The sequence below is a fragment of the Eleutherodactylus coqui genome, chromosome 10, assembly GCF_035609145.1.
Source record: "Eleutherodactylus coqui strain aEleCoq1 chromosome 10, aEleCoq1.hap1, whole genome shotgun sequence".
Lineage (NCBI taxonomy): Eukaryota > Metazoa > Chordata > Amphibia > Anura > Eleutherodactylidae > Eleutherodactylus > Eleutherodactylus coqui.
Genome location: NC_089846.1, coordinates 100,931,000 through 100,955,139, shown reverse-complemented (window position 1 = coordinate 100,955,139; position 24,140 = coordinate 100,931,000). Strand labels below are relative to the sequence as shown.

The 24,140-nt window shown below is 43.9% G+C and overlaps 1 protein-coding gene across 2 annotated transcripts; it reads right to left on the bottom strand.

The window, feature by feature from the left end:
- Nucleotides 1-2,412: 2,412 nt before the first annotated feature.
- On the bottom strand, nt 2,413-23,821 carry RLIM (ring finger protein, LIM domain interacting). 2 transcript variants are annotated; one of them, XM_066581642.1, is made up of 4 exons: nt 23,710-23,821; nt 14,252-14,451; nt 10,652-10,732; nt 2,413-6,447 (listed from the first exon to the last, which is right to left on the bottom strand). In XM_066581642.1, exons 2-4 carry the CDS (start codon nt 14,418-14,420, stop codon nt 4,808-4,810), a joined length of 1,890 nt encoding a protein of 629 aa, XP_066437739.1. In that variant the 5' UTR covers nt 14,421-14,451; nt 23,710-23,821; the 3' UTR covers nt 2,413-4,807. The 2 variants fall into 2 exon arrangements, with proteins under 2 accessions (XP_066437739.1, XP_066437740.1); XM_066581643.1 differs by having other exon boundaries at nt 14,252-14,447; nt 23,710-23,814.
- Nucleotides 23,822-24,140: the final 319 nt, after the last annotated feature.

Sequence of the window (24,140 nt, the reverse complement as noted above, 5' to 3'; positions counted from 1 at the left end):
AAGGATGTCAAACATCAAGTACAAGTAAGTAGTAATGGAACCATCGAGTGACCCACAAGCAAGGGCGCAGGATAAAGCAGAAGTAACAGTTGTGCCATCAATATAACAGACACAAAAACATAGCACAAGTCCTTGCGAAGAGGGCCACGTCCATAATACAGGAACCTGTCCAAGGCCAAACCGAAAATGGAAAATTAGGAAAAAGAAAGGGGAAAAAAAAAAAAGGGGGGGGGGGGGGGACCTTCTATCACAGTGCTGAGAAGCGGAACAACTGATACGAGGCCATAAGACCAAGGCGCAAGAGCCACAGTATAGAATGGGAGCATACCATTTTGGAAAGGGAGAACATACGTCTACCCCCAGCGAACAGACTCAGAAATTTATCATGTCGGTCAACAATAGCGTTAACTTTTCATGGATCATGTACCAATTCAACAGTCCTTTTACCTCTAAATAGTCCAATGATTCCCTCCACCACCAACTATGAGGTCTCATTCACAAGCACATTCAGACCACCAGGTGCCAAACACAAAGCCAATGTTCTTCTATGCAGCTATCCTGACAATTATCAGTAGTTCACATCCCATATCTTACTATGCACAGCATGTGCCATCAGATGCCAAGTGATCACAGTAATCGCCCCAAATGCGGCAACGGAGCCATGAAGGTAGGTAGGGGTGTGTGTGTGCGTGTTAGGGGGAGGGGGGATAATTTATCAATGCCAATCTGTGATTTACATCCATGTAGCATTTGTATTTTACAGGTGTTACGCCAATACTACATTTACTAGTTTGGAGTATAGAACATAAAGGGGTCCCACAACGGCCTTTCTGTACATGAAAGCAGCAGCGACTGTAGAAGTTTAGGACTGCATAAGCCCTCCGACAGTCTTGTGCTCACGTACAGCAGCCCAAGTACGCCAACATTTTTGAAATAAAAGGTTGATCAAAGATTAAGATATTTTTGTGTATCAGAGATAAATGATGGGACATGGGCAGGACCTTGCTGATTATCTCTAAAAGGGTTGTTCGTTTACTCTCTTATGGCTTATTTACACACAAATTGTCTCAAAATTCATTCAAACGACCACAAATGGGCGATAATCGTTGCGTGTAAATGCAGCCATCGTGCACTTTGTCTAAAGGATGATTTTAAGGTGAGCTTAAAGTAACTCAATAGACTGCATGCTGTGTTCTCCACAGGAGTCAGTAGATTACATTGTATTCTGCTGGCAGCCCAGGTGAAAACAATGCAGCTATGTACAGAGCCCAGCCAACACGTTGGGCTCTGCAAACAACTCATGAAGGCCCTTTTACATGCAAATGAAGATAAAGTGTTAATGGATATTAGTGTCCATTAACACTTTATGCAAAATGATCACTAAAACTTTCACTCGTTTGAAATACTATCTTTACGTGTAAATGGGACTTTAGATTGTGGTGGTCTACATATCAGAAAGTCTGGGAGCTAGCAGATGGTTGAAAGTCAAAAATATCTTTAAAAAGGGTTTTTAATTAAAATTTTAGGGGTTTTAACCTATCATCAGGATAAGTCCACAATGAAAGATGAGCAGTGATCACACAACTGCCAGAACGATACTGCAAGCTTATAGTCTCACAATTCACTATGACTAATGCACACTGCGGTGCCATTTTCTGCATGCAGCAGCTCTAGTGAACATCCGAATAGCGTGTTACCAGGTATCCGGTCCCCATTCTATTTTACCGTTGGCAATACGTCTGTAAGTAACATAAGGTCTCATCTTTGGCTGCCTCTAATTTTTATGTGAAAGGTGAAGCTTCTGAAATCTAGATTTTCAACTCTCCGGTTTATAGAAGCCCTAGTACAAATATTTGCTACAGCAGTAATAAAAAGTTTGGCAACAAGTAAGGAGAAGGGCTGAGCTCTCACAAAGTAGTATAAATTAGTTAGAACATGTATCTTCAGTCTCAGGGGTATCGTCATTCCTTAAGGAGAGCGAGGAGACTTAGAAGGACATTCATGCTCCTCTGGGTAATATGCAAATAAGGAAGATGAAACAATACCTCTGCAGCGCCACCTATCTTCAGCCTCAAAAATACCATGAAAGCCTTAAAATACTATTCATGGGTGGAGGGAAACAAACTGGAATCTCCGCACAGTAGAAGGTACACCATTTATTAGAACACTTGCAGAACTTTGATGAATGCTTCATGCAGTTATAAACAAGTTAGTCGCACCAGCACTTTACATACTTGCTTGCTTTAAAGAAAAAGAAAAAGAATAAAAAAAAAAAATCTATGATGAAACCTTCTTAAAAAACATTAATGAAATGGGAACAAGAACCCAAAGAAACAGCACTGAGTGAGCGAACTAATGAACATGATGGAGGATGTGGCAGCTGACTGGAGAAGAAATAGAAGCAGCGATCTGTTTCATGGTTCAGGTTTAAAACTTTTATTCTCATTTCAAGTTAGCAGCTTCAGGTTTATATTTCACATATTAAAACAAGAACTATGCCCCCTGTTTCACGATCAGACAATTGCAATCTGTAAGCAGATAGCCGTGTGTATATGTGAATTATGAGCAAGCGTCATGTCAGACAAGATAAGTCTGCTACACGTTACAAACACTGTGCCGGGTCAGTGGCCGGACGATGGAGGAGCTGCTGCTGCGGCCGCTACAAAAAGCTATACATTTTTAAAGAAAAAAAAAAGGGGTTGTTTTTTTTTTTTCCTTTTTTATTTCAACAAGCATAAACATTTGTTATATTTCACAAGATAAATATTCCAAATTGAAACTAAAATCAGCAATTTCTACAGTATGTCAATTAAACGGGCCTTCAGACATACAGAATGAGAAAAAAATCTGACAAATGTCTTTATTTACAGAAATCCTAAACTGAGTTTACACATGTATAACTTTGTCCTTGGGTGTTCGTCGAAACTAAATCTCAAGACATTTAGAATCAATTTTTATGGACATTTCACCCCTTTTCGGTGCTGGAAGGAATATTTTTTTTCTAACCTCCAAGCAACTTTTGTAGGCAACCCCCCCTCTCTTCTGCCCCCCCAAAAGTTAATGAATTATATACAAAACGTAAAAAGGAATAAATTCTGTGCAAAGGAAAAACCCCATTTTTAAAGAAAAAATAAAAATAAAAAAAATTGTCACTTGTCAGAAAGCTATGTTGTGTCATATACTTGATTCTTATCCAAGTGAATATTCACTACCACACAGAGTAACATCTAGAATGCAAGGCACGAATGCATTCGACGGTCCATGCTACAGTGCAGGAAGACCCTAAACGGATGATGATAGGAAGCAAGTAGAGACGTAGGACAGTTGGCGTTAAAAGCTAAAACTTGCTTTGAAGAGGACTGTTAGTTTAAACATATGGTGGGCGCTAGGAAAGGCTGAGCGGCACTAACTGACCATTTTTTTTGTTGTTACACCCTAAAATAAAAAAAGGACTTTAAATTATAAAAAAAAGAACATTTAACTCCAGCTTTAAACATAAACCGTAGTAATAAACTGATTTTACAAAAACACTGGGCTATGACAGAAAACCTTAGCAATAACTTATAAGTGCTTCGCACAAAGGATCCAGCTATCAGTAGCTAGGATTTTGCTTTTTTTTTTCCAGTGCGGTAGATCACTGCTCCGGCGCAGCAGATGACCGGTAGGCCGCCGTTTTTGACTACAGCTCCTTAATGTAGGCCCGGCTGCTGCATCCCTTCTCACTAGGGTCACTTTCTGTCTGCAATGTCCCCCTGCTGCTGGCACTGACTACAGACACCAGGTCTCGTTCCAATAGGTCGATCTCAATGCCACCGGTGTAGCCCTGAAGTCAAGTTATGGTAAGGAACTGACTATTCCAAGGGAAAGAAATCCCAAACTCTTGCAACGCAATAAGATTTCCAACTTGAGCCGATATGTGCAATATAACATGATCAGCAACTTAGCTATTACTTATATGTCAGATAGGAAGTTCTCTCTGGTTTATTAAAGCGCTACCTTCACCTTAAGTATTGATAATGACAGTGTATATAAAAAAATACCCCTCAGTCCTTCTTGTTCTTAAATGAAGTTTAAAAACAAAAGCACCAAGCTTTGCTGTATGGTAACTGGTTGGCGTGGGGCAAATACCCTGCACTTAAAAGGTGTCTCTTATAGGTTAAATGCATGCATAATGCAATTGGAACCCAGGAAAGCACAATGTGAGCAATTAACTGGTGCCTATTTACATGTATGTGCTATGCTGGCAACGCTGTCATATGGGCAGAAAATTTAAAAGGAAGTCTAATTATCCCCCCAAAAAACAAAAAAACTGTAGGCAAAAGACGATAAGCATAAAATGTACCACTGCATATATTTAAGGCTATTCCTGTAATTAAACCTCGACTTAAAACACAAGTGATTCTCACAATGATCCCGCTTGAAAAAACAAAAAACAGTCTAGGAAATTTGGTACGGAGGTGATCTTCATAGGCATCGTTCCAGCACTGAGCATTGAAGGTTCGGCTCCAGCACAGATGTAAGGAATGCCATCCTTGCAAAGTAGATGTTTTTGTTTTTTTTGACTGTAGTGAAATGCAATATTTTTGATTTACCAGTTCCTCGTGGACCACACTTCCCAACAGGTTTAGAATCATTTTAACATTTTTTTGTGAGGGAGAACTAGAAATGTTTAAATTTCAACAGGACAACTTATTCCAAGCCAAAATCCTATTTTTAATCACCACTCAAAAAGTGGTCATAAAAAGCATTTTTTTTCTCCATCCCCAGATTCAGTGGCTGCTTAGTAGAAAGTTTTGTAGCAACCTCTTTACACAACACTTTCTCTGTTGCCCGACACCAGGACAGCTCGGCGGCAGATGGGACAAGTAGAGTTTTCAGAAAGCCAACGGTCGATACAGTGGACATGGTACTCATGTGAACAAGGAAGCTTGCGGAGCTTGTTCCCTTCTGTGTACTCCGTTATGCACACACTACACGTTTTCAGGGCATCGTTTTCACCATAATTACGAGTTGACAGGTTGTCAATTTGTTCTTTGGTGAGTCCCCTTGGTTGATCGTCATCATCTTCATTGAGCAAAAAAAACTGAGCCAACCTAAGAAACGGCAGAGATCCACTTTCTTCAAAGGTTACAGATCCTCGGTTATTCCGAACTTCCCTCCTACCCCCAGAGGTTGAAACCATTTCTGCACTGGCATCCTCCGCTTCCACAACAGGCATGGGTGGTGGTGGTGGTTCTACAACAGGCTCTGGCACAACCACCGGTGGTGGTGGTGGTCTTGGATTTGTTATAACGTTGCTCTGAGTTTCAACCCCCACTGTGACTGGTTGGGGCGCGGCTGCAGGAGTGCCAGGCTCTGCATCGTTATCACTATACATGAAGTAGCTAAGCTCCCCAAAACCAGTCATTATCTGCCTTAGCATGGTCTGGATAGCAACAGATGTGGTTTCACTCAGGCCTGTGTTCAGTATTCTGCGGATTGGGATTCTGATAGTACTGACATATGTCCTGACTCCAGCTCGCTCTGACCGTGAGAAAGTGCGACGGAACCCTCCACGTTCACTCTCATAAGTGACTGTATTGTTCGGGGTCTGAGAGCGCGAGCGCGTCCGGTTTGCGATGCTATCTCTTTGACGATACTCGCCTGGACGTACCCTCCTAACCTGAAGATCTAAAACTATGGTTGGTGGCCTTTGTCCGGTTCCTGCAGCTTCTGCATTTTCTGGGGTCTCTGTGGGAGGCGGCTGGGGAGAGGCTCTTGCCGTCTCAGGATTTGAAAGCCCTGCACTGGGATTCTGAGATTCGGTAACAAGTGCTTGTTGCCTGGAAGTTACATGCTGTCTAGTTCTAGAGCTCCCCTCTGCCTCCGGTGGGGAACTGCTCAGGTATGCAGTTACAAGCTGCCTAGTTCTAGAGCTACCCTCTGCTTCATCAACAGTGGCAGCATCAACAGTCTGTGATGAACTATGTTGAGCCCTTCGAGTAGGTTGCTCTATGGGTCGATTCAGAGGTGATCTGCTTCTATCAGTCCTTGCTCTGATCCTTCGCTGGTCTGGGCTTCTGCTTCTTGCCCTTCTTTGACCTCTTTGAGGATTAGGAGTTGGCTCCTCAGTAACTACTTGCTCCTGTACCACGACTGGAGGTGTAATTTCAGGTTCCGGCTCTGGTTCAGCCTCAACTTGACTGCCAACTTCCATTTCTTCAGTTCCATTGGTTTCGGATGACTGCTCAGCTGAGGACATATTCTGATTAGCAGCGCTACGATTCACATTAATTTCCAAACTAAATCTAAAATCACCACTGTTCGGATTGGTTCTGCTCACAGCCCTCCAAGACTGGTTGCCCCTTTGGCCACTTCTTGTTGTATTTCCAGTCTGTCTGACTGAATTCAACCAGTCAATTATTGAATCACCATTGGAAGAGTCCTCAGTCTGTTCCCCTGTAGAGGCTAAAAAGACAAAAGGTTCTCATTAAAAAGGTTAAAATTACAGAGGTAGATAAAAGAAAAAACTAAAAACACACCAAAACAAAAAGCTTTCCTACAATTGTAATATTTGAACCTGAAGGTGTATAAGACATCCGATCACAATATTAAAGCAACAGAAAAACCCTTAAAACCCATTTACACGCAAAGATAATCTTTCGAAAGATTGAAAGTTTTAGCAATTATTTTGCATAAAGTGCGGTATTAAAGTACTAATGGGCATTAGTGCCCATTATTAGCTTCATTTGCATGCAAATGAGCCTCCAGGATCTGCTTGCAGAACCCAACAGGTGGTCTGAGCTCTGCAATTAGCTCCATTGTTCTGGCAAAGGATGCTAAGAAAAAAAAACAATGTAATCTCCTGTGCAGAATACAGTGTGCAGTCTAAACCATGGATTTTAAGCTCACCTAAAAATCATAGTTCAGACAAAAATTGCACAATGGTAGCATTATCACTCATACACAATCGTTTTAATGAATTTTGAGCGATAAACGTTGCGTGTAAATGGGCCTTTTTATGCGGTTATCCATATTTTAGAAAGGAATGACCAATCCTCAGGGCATCAATATTCTGCCCGTCAATTAAAGGGGGGGGGGGGGAGGAAAATCACAGCGGTCGTGCAAGCAAGGTAACCGCTTCAATATTTACATCGGTCTGGCAAGCAACTCACTCAGAATGCTGCACGTTTTGTAGCGCCAGTTCTGAGAAATGTAGCCATGTCCCATTCCCTTTAAGGATGAATTACTCAAAACGGCCATTACAATGTACGGCATTCTGAATGTGAGCAGCTTGCTGGACTCATGTAAACATTGAAGCCGCAAAGCACGTATGAATGGCGTGGCCCCTTTGAAATCAGTCGATTGAGGAAGTTCCAGGGGTTGAACTCTAATCTTGACAATAAGCCATCAGTTTTTCAAAAGACATAAAAACTTGAAGCAGTTATCACTTATTACTATGTGCAGACATTGATCAATAATGAAATGGTGCCGTTTCCAGCAGCCATCATTAGACTTAGCTCAAATCGCAACGAGAGAAAGAAAACCGAAAAATCTCTGATCATGAAAGGGTTATTCAATGGCAATATTCTATCCTTTAAACCTAGTGTTACATCCAAAAGTCTGCCAAATACAGTTGTGAATGAATATAGTGTTGGTTTTGCGATAACCCTTTTCTTTAACCGACGCAAACCCCAGCATCCGGGCCCGACTCCAGAAGTCCCGCTCCAGCAATCAGTTAATAGGGAATGCTGCAGCTAGCAATACAGGGAGAGTGTAGGACTACACAGCAGCCATTCACTTGAATGGCTGCATACACATCCCTCCGAGACAGTAGGAATGGGGACGGTATCTGTTACTACCTGTCAGCACGTCGTGCCATGCCCGTTTCAGTCAATACTTACAGTGGATATAAATCGTTTACACACTCCAGTTAATGCCATGTTAAAAAAAAAAAAAAAAAAAGTCAGACAAGGTTCAATTACCGTCTTCAGTGTACCTCGTTATCTGTACAATTCCATTGAAAAAACAAACAAACCTTTTAGGGTGGGGGAAAAAAGTAGTGAAATGTGGTTGCATAAATCTACCCACCCTAAAACTAATACTTTGCTGATGTACTCTGACTTTATGACATCATTCAGTTTTTTTTGGGTCGGTGTCTATCAGCATGGCACATCTTGACTTGGCAGTCTTTGACCACTCTATTGCAAAAGCGCTCTGAATTTGTCAGATGGCAAGGGTATCTCAAGTGTAGGGCCCTCTTTAGGTCACTCACAAATCATCAGTGGGGATTCAGGTCTGGGTCATTCTAAAACTTCGATCTTCTTATGATGAAGCCATTCTTGTGCCGATATGGAGGTCCGATTTGGGTCGTTCTTTTGCTGAAAGGTGAAATTCCTCTTCATCTTTTTAGCAGAGGCCCAAGTGTTTTGGATCAAAATGGACTGATCTTTTGAACTGTTCATAATTCCCCCACCCTCCTTCACTAAAACCCCATTTCCAGCAGCAGATAAACAGCCCCAAAGCATAATACTGCCTCCACCATCTTCACTGGGGGTCTGGTGGTCTTCTGGTGATGGCAGTGTTGGCTTTGTTTCAAACATATCTTTTGGAATTAGGGCCCAAAAGTTCCCCCTCTGTCTCAGACAGAACATGTTCTCCACAGACTTCTGGCAGACTTGACAGAGGTTTTGGTAAAACATAGCCGGCTTGGATGCTTTTCTTTGTTAGAAAAGACTTCCGTCTTGCCCCCTACCCCACACATATGAAGAATACGAAGATGGTTGTCACATACACTACACAACTAGTATGTGCCAGAAATTCCTGCAGCTCCTTTAATGTTGCCGTCGGCCTCTGGGCCACCTCCCGGACCAATATTATTCTTTTCATCAATTTCTGAGGGCCGTCCAGTTCTTGGTGAGGTCACTGTTGTGCCAAATGTAAGCCACTTCTTGCTAACAGTCTTCGCTGTGTCCCATGGTACATGTGATGTCTTGGAAAGCTGCTGTTCCCCTTTTCTGACCGATACCTTCCAACAATCAGACCCCTTTGATGTCCTGCAAGATTTTTACGGACCAACTAAGAAAATGCTAGGAAAATCCTCCTAGAAGAGCCGAACTTTATATGGGGGAAGTCAGTACACAGCTGCCATTTACAGGGATTCTGTGTATCATGAGTTTAAATGTGATTGCTTAAGTGTGAAAACGCTCAGAATCAGCCAATCACATTTTACGTTTGAACTCTTTTAGGGTGGAAAATAAAAACAGTTTGTTCTGCCAATGGAATTGTATGGATAACGAATCACATGGAAGGTGGGAATAAATCTGAAATTATTTATGTTACATTTTTTTTTAACATGACAAGAAAAAAAAAACACAGCATTTTACCAGGGGTGTGTAGACTTTTTAAACCCACTGTATGTTGCTCAAGGAACAATAATTCTGCAGTATATTTACTTAGAACTGCTTTGGGTCATCGCTCTGTTGCTCCTCCTAGAAAGCTTATGAATAAGCTGAGCATGTTACCTAGTGATTGGGGTGTGTGCCTAGACTCTGAAGCTGCAGCACTGATTGGACAGAATCAGGTACACCCCCCAAATTGGTAACACCCCACTGGCAAATTATACATACATGTCTTAAGAGGAACGGCACAAAGCAGAGATCTAAGTAAGATGTTCTGGAATTCCTATACTGTATTATGAGGCATACAAATATTTGCCAGAATAGACACGCCAGGAGAGCTTACAGGTCCTTTTAAAATATGACAAATATTGATGTGACAGCTACAGGCCGCAATCGTGTCAGTGCAGTATCCACCGCCATCAATGGTGGTAATTAAAACACCTTTCAGAACCTGCAGAGAGCAGACCTCTATTCTCAAACTGATACAATCATACATCTAGTGCACAAGTATCTTTAGTAGTGCACAGGTTATCACCGATGGACTACAGAGTGGCTTCATTAAAGAGGTATTACTGAGACAGAAATTTTTTTCTATAGTTGTCAATTATTGCCATTATTCCAAATAGCCATCTAAATCAAACTAAACTGCAGACTTTATTGCTGACCTGAATGACCGCTGCTTGCCAACCAGCTGATTTCCACACTTAATATGGACGCTGGGGTTTCTAAAAACTTTATCTCCTACTATGCCCCATTGCCAGTTACGGACAAGTGCGCATTCACAATCGTACAAACTGATGTTACTTCAGAGCCTGAAGGCATCGAGTATGCCGGAACACAAAAAAAACAACATCAGAGCGTTCAGGTCGTAACCATTGGATACTAACGAGAACTAAGCAGGGAGGTGGACACAACTGGGACATTTAATAGGGGAGCACAGCCGTTTGTTATTTTTTAAAGTTACTAAAAGTCCCATTTAAAAAGAGTAGCTGCACTTTTCAGAAACTTTTGACATATCAAAAGTTTTGATCAGCGCGTGTCCCACTGCCAAGACCTTGCCGATTACAAGAACAAGCATCTTTGCTGCTTTTCGGCTCCTCCTGGTACCTAAAGACAGGCACAGTGGTCTATAGGATCTGTTCTAGTGATCAGCGGAGTCTTGGCAGTGGGACCCACGCTGATCAAAACATTTGACACGTCAAAAAAAAACAAACTGAAGAGTACAGCTAGTGTTTAAGAAAGCATGTCACGTAATTTACATAATCCCGTACCTCCGTTTTCAGCATTCGGTGGAGGAGGTCCTTCTCTGATTTGTTGTAACCTTCTCAGCAATTCCTCTTTAGTAATTTCTCCTAAAAGAGGGAGCAATATAAAAATCAGATGTGAAGTTAGGAACAAGCTAAAATTTTATGTCCGTTACAATATTTTGCATTGGGTGTTTTAACCCCTTCCTGCCACTTTCAAAAAAAGAACAAAAAACAACTTATTTTCTTGATCACAGGAGGGCATGACGAGTTGTGTTTTTCAGTGGCAATATTTAATGTGCCATAGAAACTATTAAAAGATTTCCTATACATTATAAGTGGGGTCAAATGCAAAAAAAAAAAAAACCCTCACAACACACGACACGTTAACTTTATACTGTGGATCAGTATGATTACAGTGATACCAAATACAGTCCTCTTGTACTGCTTTTAAAAAAAAAAAAAAAAACACCTTTCAAAAAATTGCTGTCACCTTTTGACCCCATAACTTAGTTTTCCGTCAATGGAGCTGTATGAGGGTTCATTTTTAGCAGTGGAACCTGTAGTTTTTCCTCGTACCATGCTGTGAGTAAATACAACTTTTAGGTCAATTTAATTTTTTCTTAGAGATTGGGGGACCACAAAAATAAATTTAAAAAATTTGCAATTTTGGCACTATTTTTTCTGACAGCGTTCAGAATAGATGTGATATTTTATAGCCACAGCGACCACTTTGAAAATGTTTAAAAACATAGTATTTTTAAATTTACAGTTAAAACGCTTTATTAATCCTTATTTACTTTAGCGGACTTGAACTAGTGATCGTTGAATTGCAATTACGATAGAATACACTGCCGCACATCATACTTTCACAGGCATCCTATTAAGCCCTTCCTAGTGATCGGCTGATTACACAATACTTCAATATTGCTGTATATCGTCCTTTTACAAGCATCCTATTGAACCCTGCCACAGGCATGGCTTAATCACACAGGCGTATTTTGGCTGGGTAATACATATGTAATGTGTATTCGCTGCATATTGTTTGCACTCAGACTAGGATGCATAATACACACCAACATAGGACATGTTGCACGTGTGAAGAATGCATGTCTACATGGCCCAATGTAAATCAATGCAGTTGTAGCACTACTCATTACTGGCATATTACACTTGTGTAAGTGAGCCCTGATAGGAAGCTGTTAATGGCATACCTGCTAAGGTAACCTAATGGCACCCCACCATCTCAGTGCGGGCCCCGTTCAGGTGACAGATGACATCTATTAGGCCATTTAAATGCCGCTATCAGAATAGATAGCAGCATATAAAGGGTTAACTACCAAGATCAGCGTTCTCTCCGATCCCAGCAGCTGCAGACGAGTGTTGGCGGTCAAAGGGTAGGCTTGCCTGCCCAGTCCGTTAGATACAGTGGCACCCGTTGTACATGCATGGGAGGGAAGGGGTTAGTGAATTTACTAATTCACTGCTTGTATTTACATGTGGTGTCGCCCACTAGTGTGCTAGACGCATTACATCGCCATATCCTATTACTGTACCATGCATGGGTGAAGCCACACAATGCCAAGCTGGTGGTTGCCTAAGGCAAGACCATTTTGTTGTTGGACTGTGCAACCATTGGCACCACAGATGGTTGCAGTTTGGGCCGAGCGCAGCGATGTGTGCTTATCCTAAGTGCTTGGTGTTTGAGAGTTTTAATCAAACACTCCTTGTTATCGCTTTGCTGACTGGCGCTTTCATGTTAACCCCTTAGTGAGCAGCCTATTTAGTGTAAAGGGAACCTGTCATCACATTTGAGCCTCCGCAAGGAACAGGCGCCCTTTCCCAGAGCTGTATCTCCGCACGCCAGCAGTTTGACAAAAGTTTACATCGGCACCATTTTAGGGTACATGTGACTTTAATTTTTTTTTTTTTTTTTAATGGCATTTTTGGGGGAGCTGGATTAATCAAATCAGAAATTGTTGACAAGCATTTCTGAATGAGAAAGCCTTCATTTTTATCTACACGTGGGCGAACGCGATATCAGGCCGAGGAACTCGCCCAATTATCTTGCTCGCCAACGTACATTTTCACAGCAATTCAGGTCGTTTTTATGTCAAGAACGCCTCCTATCACCTTAGTAAAGTAGTGATTCTCTGGCGCGTCAGAGAATCTGTAAGCTTTTCCCATTGTTTTCAATGAGAAACCTCACATCGCACGCTGGGTGATGCGTTTTACTGTCCCATTGAAAACAATGGGTGATGCGTTCCGAGAAACACGGAAAGACAGGGTAAGCAGCTCATGTGTATGACTCCATTCAAAATCTCGAGCGGTTTTTCTAGGCCATGTGAAACCGGCCTAAAGCTACCATCCTATCCTGGATAAACAGAGATGGCTGCAGCAATTTTCCGACTACGTGGTGCTACCCGGCGAATCAAGCAGTCTGAAGCTTTCCATAGCATTGCTATGAAAAGCGCCGGCCCCCTGTCCACGAGCGGAGAATCACTGCGATTCTCCACTCGCTGACGGCCATTCGCAGCATGCTGCCAATTGCCACGATTCTCCGCAGTCAGCCTGTCAGATAGGCTGACAGCGGAGATCCATTGCCGGCTCCTGCTTCTGGGCGGCGGCGATCCGCCGCGGGATACCGCAATGCCTGTGGACAGGGGGCCTAAAGCATTCTTTCCTATGGTTTTCACTCATCATATTCAGACGCTGCACTTCCATAGCGACATCTAGAGTCTCGGAACTGTGTTTACATGACGGAATCTAACGCAAATGTTACTTCTAAAACCACATCTCTGCCATTGCTATGCACAATTAGCCCGTTTCAATTGGCAAATCAGTGCGCAAATAAAAAAAAAAAAAAAAAGGCCGCAGAAGTAATGCCAAAATTGCACCATGTGAAAATACCCTTACAGGAAAATGCAACCCCTCTATCCATCCGGCTATATTATAACATGCACATCTACCCAAGATAAAAAAGAACAATGCTACTGGTAGTTTCATGTCCCTATGATAAAACAATGCAACCAAAGCATAAGAGCAAGAGTTGTCGGCATGGAAACACATACGAAGCAGCAAATGCCCATAACCTTAAAGGGGTTTTCCACGACTAAGGTACCGGTGACCTATCCTCAGGGTAGATCATCAATATCAAACTGATGGGAGCCCGCTGCTTAAAACCCCCACCAATAAAGTGCCAGCAGTATTTACTTGAGTCTGCTTCCGTTTTAGCGCTTACCAGTCACAGCACGTTGTATAGCAGCCCGGTCCAATTCATCTCAGGTCACATGACATCACATGCCCGAGAAGAGACAAAAGAGTTTACTCCAGCGCCCCAGCCTCTTCAATCAGTTGATCAATGGGCTTTCCCAAGAGGCAGACCCCACTAATTAGACCTTGATGACCTACCCTGAGCATAGGTCATTGATTTTAGAGTCCTGGAAAACGCCTTTAAAAAAAAAAAACATTTTTAAAAAACATTAAGGGGGAACTTTCAAAAGATTCGTCCTGTGAGGATCACCCCTAACCATACGTCCTATACATGATGTAGCGTTCAATCTCATCCCCTACGGATTTGAGCCAAGTTGGCATGAGCATCGCTAGAAGGCTTGTTGACAGATGTACCTGGAGTTCCTAATAAATTATTATCCCTCATTAACCGGTAGTCCTCTTCATTCAGATTATTCACAAACTGATAGAAGGCTTCCTCTCTGTCCAGCCGATCCATCTGACTCTGGCGTTGAGAATCTGATTGTTCAGAACTTCCTTTCCCAGGTGAATCTGCACTTTCCATCTTGACTGACGTATATAAAAGCTGAATCTGTCTAAATGACAAAAGTTGTCTAAGAAATCAGACTTGTTACAGCAGCAACGATTGAGTTAAGGTTTCAATACATGCAGCCACACCAGCGCAAGACGTCCAGCAATGCGTGCAAGCTATAGACTGGATTCACACAGCATTTTAATTGGACCTTTTCATTACTATTTTCCCCTCAATTTGAAGTTCAAAAACGCTGCAGTCAGACCTTAAAGTCTGCACCCCCCCCCCCCATCCCCAAAGAAAAAAGGTAAAAAGTTTTTTTTTTGCCGACACCCGAGTCGGGGGCTGCAGCACCGAACTGCCGAAGCATGCTGATCAATTGTGTCTGGGAAAGCGCTGTATGGCATGACGGCAGCGGGACAGACCCCAATATAGTCAAATTAGTCCATCTAGCGCCGTCAGTTTCCATCGGGGAACAGATCCACTTTTCAGTTTTGCTGCTCTTGTGACAAAACAGGAAGAAAGAAACCCGAAGGCAGATATGAACCCGGCCTAAAATGTAACAGCAAAGGCGGCCCAACAAAACACACCCTCCGTTACTAGGGCGTTAAAATGCTGGAAAAACTGTGTGAAGGAGTCTTAAAACATCTAATTTTTCAGAATAAGCTGCCATGTACATGAAGAATAACACTTTCTGGCCATTATATATATTATACTGTATCCTGCACCTTCCCACCCCCACCCCCACCGCTTCCCCCATCTGTAGCCTACATCTGCCGTTCTCAATTCGCTCAGAACTTGGAATTATCTTTTCACTCAGTCAAATTTTAGCCAATATTGGAAAACTCCTTTAACCCCTTAACACTCCATGACGTACAGTTACAGCATGGAGGTTCGGTGTATGGATGGAGGAGGATTGATCCCGCTGCATACAGCTGACACCCACCCACAACAGCTACGATTAGAACTCCCAGTGATCGCGGCTGTTAACCATTTAACCATGTCCTGAACGCCCCACCCCCACAAAAAAATTTTTTGGTCAACAAGTCTCCAAATAAAAAAAAGGCAGGTTAATGAAAAAATAAAAGTTATGGCATTCAGAAGATGGCAGAAAATTATATTTTTTCACAAAGATTTAAAGAAAAAAAAAAAAAAGTAGTACAGAAAAATACAATAAAATTTGGTATCGTAGTAATCATACTGACCCATAGAATAAAAGCAGTCGTGTCATTTTTGCTGCAGTGCGTACACCGTAAAAAACTCCCCCACTTTTCAGTATATCACATAGTACCACTGAAAATTACAACTCGTCCTGCAAAAAACAAGTCCTCAGACAGCGACGTTGGTGGATAAATAAGAGTTATGTTTTTGTTTTTTTTAAGTGGGGAAGGAAAACTGAAAATGAGAAAAACTCAACCACAGAAGTTTATTCAATGCCTGAAACAGAGGTAAAACCGAGCTCACTGGACCGACCCTCTCCTCCCCCCCACCGACATCAAATTTGTTGGATCCAATTTTTATAGGCAGTTTATATTTACTAAATTTATATAAACTCTGAATAAATAAATCAGGGGACAATACAGAGATCTCTCCCACCAGATATTAGAAGGGTCGGTGATCCGGAGATTATTTCCATTGCCAGATTGAAGTCGGGAAGGAATTTTTCTTCCTTACAATTAGGAAAATTGGTTTCTACCTCATTGGGTTTTTTTTTGCCTTCCTCTGGAGCAACACTGGGGGTAATAGGCTGAACTGGAGGGACATGTGTCTATTCAGCCTTCACACTGTTACCAAGTTATGAAACGCATTAAAGATCACAAGATATTCCATTGTTCACATTCGAAAGAAATGCCCAAAAGAACAAAACCACGTGAACAGAGCCTAAATGTAGTTGTGTAGATGACACACATGCTACCTCTGACGACTTACCAGCTCAGGACCCCCCCTCCCAAAAAACCCCACAAACTTAGTGCAGAGCACTTCTGGTTACAAGGGCGCAGCAGCAAGAAAGCGGAATCGCCAGCACAAATGTGAAAGCAGCCCAACCAAGTACTTCTCCCCGCACATTCACACGGCCCTAGATGAACCCACCACGCTGTTATACAACAGGTTGATCTAGGGCCGTGTAAACGTGCTGGGTGCTTGTCGTGGATTTATGAAGCCGGTGACCCATTGCAGTATTACGGCCCCCATAATACAGACGTTTGACCAGGCCTCACCGCAGGTCACCTGATCTAAACTCAGAGCATCATGCATTCCTATAAGGCTCAGCGTTCGAGTCAGGCTGGAACGCACTTCCGTATTACAAACACAAAACGGACTGAAACACAGTAGCGTGTCATCAGCCTTCTACTGAAAGAAGCTCTCCGTGTTAGAGATCAAACCCGGCAGCTGCTGATACGGGAGCACCGGCCCAGCTGACACCCATCGGTCATGGAGTATGTGGGCCGATGGTTGCTGTACCAGATGACTCCGCGGGGCTCTTGTCCCTAAATCGCATTACGTTTCCTATATGGCAAGACAAAAATTTTTTAATTTTTACCATTTAATAACATTTTTTTAACTTTTAGCTATTATATAAAAATTCTGGGTATTGTCAAGTTCTTGATAAACAGCACTATAAAATCATGTCCATTGCACAAGGAATAGCACTTTCCAAAAACACAATAAAAAGTGTTCAAAAAGTCATATGCACCATAAAATGGTACCAATGAAAAAATACAACTCCTCCCATAAGAACGAACAAAAAAACTGCATTGGTGGAAAAAGTTAGGGGTCTTTGAATACAGCGACACAAAAACACTTTTTTGTTTTTTTAAAGTGCTGTAAAAAAAAAATAGTAATAGGCATTATTTCAGCCCTTAGCGTGGCGTTTCAAATGCTGCGAAGCACCTCCATTGATTTTAATGGGGCTTCTCAGTGGAGCGTTCGCACACGGTGTTGGCAACAAGATCTTTGAATGCTGTCTGCTTTATTTAATTGTTTCAGCGATTTTCAACGTACCTCCCCACCCATTACAATGATGGGGCGTTTAAAAACACGGTTGAACACGTTTGAAAACGTATTTATACAGACGCCTGTGTGAGAACAGCTGGAGAGGAAAACAGACAAATCCATAGATTTGGCATCTCCACAACGATTCACAGACTAGAGGCATTTACATTGTATAGTGTGCACCACTAAAAGAGATGGGGGGTAGGGGTGGGGGGGGGGGGGGGGAGATTTCTCCCCCCTCCCCAAACAAATGGAAGTCAAATATGTACTGTACATACTGTATAAAGTCCAACTCATCCTGAAAACAATAAGGCCTCAAGGGACCTGTTTACATGCGGCACACTGACACATTGTCTAAGGCCCCCTGGCCACGGCCGAGGAGGAATATCGCTTGTGATATTCTGCCGCAGGGGATGAGAGCTGTCAGGCTCACCCAGAGAATCGTGGCATGCCGCGATTTAAATCCCACGAGCGGAGAAATCGCGATGATTCTCCGCTCGTGGACGCCGGCGCTGCGCTTTCTATAGCAACGCTATGGAAAGCTTCAAACAGCTTTAATCACCGGCGCATCATCGTCTGGACAGGAGCCCTTATTGGAAAAGCCCTTCTGAAAAGATCACTTTTTATTGCAGGTTTGGAATCTGGGTAAATTTGGGGCATAATTCAGTCACCTAAAGCCAATTTTTAACCCCTTAATGATATCCAATTTTAGCCTTAAAGGGGATCATTCAGGACTTTGTATTTTTAGTTTTTCACGGACAGAGCTGTCATCGGGGCTTGTTTTTTGCAGGAGGACTTGTAGATTTTATCCGTACCCTTTTGATGTGTTTGATCATTTCATTAATTTTTTATTTTGCCTTTGGGGAAGCGCGATGAAACAAAACGGCTATTTCGGCATTTTATTAGAATTGATCAGAGTGGATAAATGTAATATTTTATAGTATGGTTGCCGCAGTTGTGGCCGTACCGGTTCAATCTAATTCTTCCTTTTACTTTTTTCAATTTAAAATATTGTGCATTGGGGGGGAAAAAAAGGGGACTAGGAATTTTTTTTTTGTAAAAAAGTTTAGCTGCCAGTCAGCAACATCTGTGGGGTTAAATGGCTAGAGGAGCGATTAGATGAGCAAGTGTGCTTTTTGGGGGCGAGTTTTCTGGACAAGATGGACAGAACTTGCATGGAAAGAGAAGCCATTCCTTCACTCGGACCTATAATTCAGAGTTTGAAAAATTGCTGTCCCCCTACTCTGGTGCGACTTTTGGATAAGATCAGGACACACAAATCGGCAATGACTCCCACATCGGACAGCACATAAACATGGAGTGTGTTGTCTGATGTGCGAATCTGAGGTGCAACTCTTTCAGCCGTTTTACTAAGGGGCTGATAGTATCTGGAGGAGGTGTGGGGAGAGGGAGCCAACAGAGGGCCTGATAGTATCTGGAGGAGGTGTGGGGAGAGGGAGCCAACAGACAGCCCGATAGTATCTGGAGGTGGTGTGGGGAGAGGGAGCCAACAGACAGCCCGTACAACACATTTATAGCTGCCAAGTTGCTGAGGCCCTGTCTGCTCCCCTGACCTGTCTGTTTTAGTAACTCGAGTACTTGTATTCTCCATGAGACAATCCTGGAGCAGCATTTTAGACCTCTATGCTGCGCTGTTCCTCTCTTATGAATAAACTGACAACTGGGTGGAGTTGGAAGTGTCCCTGAGGTCAGGGCTGTGATGAGTGGGGGAGAAGACAGTACATGGAGGCTGTGATGGGTGTGCATAGTACATGAGGGGCTGGGATGGCTGTGGGACCGGTGTATAGCACTAGTCACACCCCAGGATTCTGTAGATACAACTGCATCAATAAAGGGAATTCTGCTCCCCAAATCACCATATAGCAGCGCCAGCGCGCACACCATGCTGAGGGACGCAGAGAATACGGCATTGCAGTGGACACCCAAGTCTATGGTCACATTTTGTCTTGATGTACTTTTGAGCCGCCCCGCTCAAGAAAAACAAGCAGTTAGACTTTGTTACAAGAGCAGTTCCAGTAAACACTACTGCAGTTTTAGTAAGTGGCATGAGATATATCCCACTGCTTTACCGCACCTTTCTGACCTAGACTCAGGATAGGTCACCAAAAGTTGATGGGCGGAGTCCACCTGTCAGAATCCCCACCAATCAGCTGATTCAAGTAACAGTGACCTTCAGGTAAGAACCGCTGTCCCTTCAGTCCATGACAAGCACAGCACTGTACATTGTATAGCTGCCGTGCCTGGTATTGCAGCTCAGTCCCATTCACTGGAAAGGCACTGAGCAGCTCTCAGGCCATCTGACTGATAACAGTCATATCCCTTACCTGAGAACACATTGTGGCGCTCATGCCTTTTCAATTGGCTGATCAGTAGAGGCTCCGCCGATCAACTACTGAGGACCTAGCCTATGGATAGTTCATCAATAGCATAGTCCTGGAAAACCCCTTTAAAGGGAATGGATCATCAGAAAATGACCCATATATATATCTCACTAAGAGTTTGTTTACCCCTAACGAGTTATCGATTGAAGGAGTGAAAGATGTCAAGAGTTCGCCCGGCACTAATTATACAGCAGATACGTCGGCTTGTTCAAACGAGAATCGTTCACTCACATTTGCTATGAAGTAATTGAGAATGACTAAACGAGCGCTGTTTAAAGCGAACTATTTACCATAGATCGTTGGCTGCGTTTACATTCAACAATTATTGTTATTTATTTTATGCATTTGAACCATTGATTGACCATCTACTCTCCTCCCTGCACAATCACAGGACACGTCTAGAACAATCTCTATACGAGTCACTGGGTCCCCTCCAGTCCACTGTGTGAAAGGACCCTGAGGCCACTGTAAAATATAGCTCAGGAAAGATGGCCGCCCCCGCAGTCATGTACAGACAGTAGAATGAAAAAAAAAAACTTTACAAATCAGAGAAGGTTTCTCTATCTGGTTTTAATTAAAGATGTTTTGGTGATCCATTCTTTTTTCACTCCTCTCAACCAATCAGGAGGGTGGATCAAAGATCTTCTGGTTCTGAGCCTTCTTTACAACAGTACTAGGCTCTTGTCACCTCTGAAACTTTGCTTGGAGCTTCAGTCACAAAACCGATGCAGAATCATGGATGAAATACTGGAGAGCATTGTGGCATCTTTTTGGTAAGATGTTGGGTAGTATAATGGAAGCCCGACGGACGCCATTATGGTCAACCAGGTCTGTTAGGTGCCACACATGTCCGACCCTTGTGTTATTTTCATTGTTCTGACCCTATGACGGAGCCGTACAACAGAAATAAAGAGTGCAAATGTGAACAGTGTCTTATGTCTGCACAACCAGGAGCCCTCAAGGCTGGGTAGTCCTCCAACATCCCGATCTGCGATTCTTCTTAGGGTGTATTCACACGGGCGATTTTCACACGCAGGTTCTGTCCAAAGGCGATATGGATGAGACTTGTGCGCAAGAGATAACATTGATTTTAACTTGTTTTTTCACAAATGATTTTTCTCTTGTAGTAATGCTGGGAAAACCGCTTCATGTCTTATTTTTTGGGAGATTCCTCGCAAGGAATCGCCCACTATTTCCTATAGGATCTTAAAAATAAAAAGTTACACCGCACGGCCGCGCCATTTAATTTGCATGCGAGTGCAATGCAATTTTTAAAATTGAAAATTATTGGAAGCATTTGCGATTTTTTTCAAGCATAGCAAGTACATAGATCTGATGCGTTTTTAAGCAAAACCGCATCATGCCCACATCCAGAATGGCAGTTTTACAAGTGTCATATTGGTGCAAATTTCCTAGACTGGTATTGCCCTCACACATGTGACTGCACCCCGAGGGTAAATTCACACGTAGTGGACATTCCATAGCGGAAAATTTTGGAGCATTTCTGCATCAGAAACCGTCAAAACCCACACCATTAGTAGAGAACGTGACTTGAAATCAGCTGCACCCCCACAGCACATTTCAGAAGACATGGAGCTCACCCTCACCTCTGAAGTCTTGGCGCTCTCTCAGCTTCCTTCACCAGACACCCGTCGGCCTCTAAGGAGCGTAGGTGGCCACTTACGCATCACCTGACCAGAGCTTACTGAAGGCCACCGGGTGTGGAGAGCAAAGACTTGAGGTGAGGGGGAGCGACGCATCAAATATAAACACGCCTACAGGCTTTCCTGTGCACCACACTTTGACCCCTTTACGTGACCTTTGGTGGATGATTTTGGTGCCATTAGATTTGTGACATCCTCACCACCACCATAAAATCATTACATTTGGTTTTCTTTCATTGAGTGACCAGTCAGGCCAGGTCAAAGTTCCTATGTTAAGTCTAGTGGCGCTGTTGTGCTTCAGCCAACAGCGCAGCTAGAGAGACAAGCGTTGCTGAGCGATGTTCATATCAAGTGCTTACCGGTTTGACCGTTGAACGTGGAAGACCAAGCCCTGGTTGCCGAACAGCTCAAGCTGAATCCTCGGCTCGACAGCTCTTGAGACATTTACAACCATTCTTCAAAACATTTTATGTTGGTGTAGCGAAGGTCATGTCAATCTAGTATTATGAAATCAGCTGGTGCGGATTTTGACGCTTTATTTTGCGGAAAGCCTGTGGATTTTGCAGCAGAATTTCCCGCTGCAAAAAATCTGCGGCATTTCCGCTACGTGAAGACATTCCCTTACTAGAAGTACGAGCCGTCTGTTCACAGAGTCAGAGCAGTGGTTACACATGACCAGTAGGAGTCACAAACCAAAATCCAGGTGTGTTGTGTGATCCTCTGCCTCGTGCGGGTCATAGAAGGTATGAGCAGCAACAGGGAGAACTTCCTGCATTCCTTACCGACCAGTAACATACGGCAGAGCGTTTCCTGGGTCCTCAGACCGTGCCAAAGTAATTCACCAGCGTGGGGAACACACTGTACTCGCCTCCCATGTTGACGCTCATATGAATTGTGTAATATACACATTTGTGTCATTGCGCACATGGAGCGTTCTCGCGTGGTAAGCACTGAATTATGGCAGTGGGTGCGGGCCTAAGGCTGCTTTCACATCAAAGTTGGCGGTTCAGTTTTCCTGCTCTGTCGAACAGCAAAGGGGAATTGTCTGGAGTACAGAACATAGAAGACCAGCCCAGGTCCACAGGGTCGCTGGCGGATTCCGTGCGTGCCCATGAGGCTTTTAGTCTGGGCTCACTCACACGGATTTGAATCGCAAATGAGCTGCGCAAAAAACGTGGTGAACGACACCAGTGAAAGTACATTACTTGTTCCCTCTTCCATTCGCACTTCTGTAGATCATGTATGTTAAAAGAAAAAAAGGGCGCAGCATGTATTGCGCGTGTATGGGCCTACTGGTGCGTTCAAAACGCAATAAATACGTAATTACATGGACGCAAGTTGTGTAGAAACCAGGAAGACAGCGAGTGTAAAATATGCTGTTCATGCGTCAGAAAATAATGCAACAGCGCTCAGTGCGCCAGTAAGACGGCGCCGTTTGTTTTTTTTACAGCATATCACCGTACGGTGGTGTGAGCGCGGCCTTATTGTGTAGCCCAACAGACTGCACTGGCTATACCGGCGGTCCCTCGACTCCTGCGTGTGCGACTTTTTCTTCCGCTATATTGCGTGACGGAACCTCCGGACGATTTCCGAGCGCGGACGTAAAGCCGGCCTAAAAAAGCCTGCGTGGTCCGAACCGAACTCTCCAAGGAACGTGGGAGAGTCGCCGTAACAACCAATCAATTACAGCGCTCATTCTACAGCGGGAGGGGGGGGGGGTGAAAACTGCGAACTGATTGGTTGCCGCGGGCGACACTTTACAATTTGTTTTAATGTATTTATAAACCTAACAGAAGAGCTAAATGTGGATGAGTCGGCGGGCACGGCCCCCTCCGGGGCCAGCCGGCTAGTACGGCCCCCTCCGGGGCAGTTATATGCATGACTGCAAGGTCTGGGGGCCGAACCATTGCTACAAGGTCTGATGACATGGAGAGATCCGGGCTGATGGTGGCCGGGAGGAGGAGGCACTGGAGGAGCCGCCGCCATCAGTAATCCTCCTTCCTCCCTGGCCGGGTTACATCACCCTCCGCCGACGGCGCTTCACCCTCCATCTCCCCGTCATCCCGCTCCCTGCCCTCCCGCCGGCCGCAGACCGCCTCCTACAGCCTGGGCCTAGTCACCTCTGACAAATCCTCGGCCTCTCGCAGTTTTCCAGCCCAAAGTTCGCCACACATGAAGGCCCCAGCGGCCGCTACCCGAGCGCGAGAGCGGCGACCCTCCAACGTCCCACGCCTACCATAAAGATTTTCACAAGGTACAGACCTTATAGAGAGCCCTCTTGCTCCGGTATCCGCTCTATTCTGGCTCCTCCGCCCAGACCTCTCCTTATTCCGCCATCTTCTCCATTGTTACGAAGGCAGCCCGGAAGTGAGAGGAAGGGGCGTGGCCTCGGCAGAGCGCAGGATGGTGGAGCCTCGCGATGCAACGCGGGATTATTCCCTCATGTTCTACGTCACGTCAGTAAGGAAGCCGCCATGTTAGTGGTGGCCTGACAACTGGGAAGATGTGGCGGCCTCTAGTGGTGGGTTATTGGTATTGTCACCGTAAAAAAGGCGCCATGTGGAGACTGGACGGTGTATAAGTGCTGTGAGGTGATTTTCTTCTTACTGCCGCCTCACGGTTCTTACAAGGATTGTAAAGCTCATTTTATTTATGAAGGAGCGATATTTCCAGTATTTAACCTGCCAGTTATT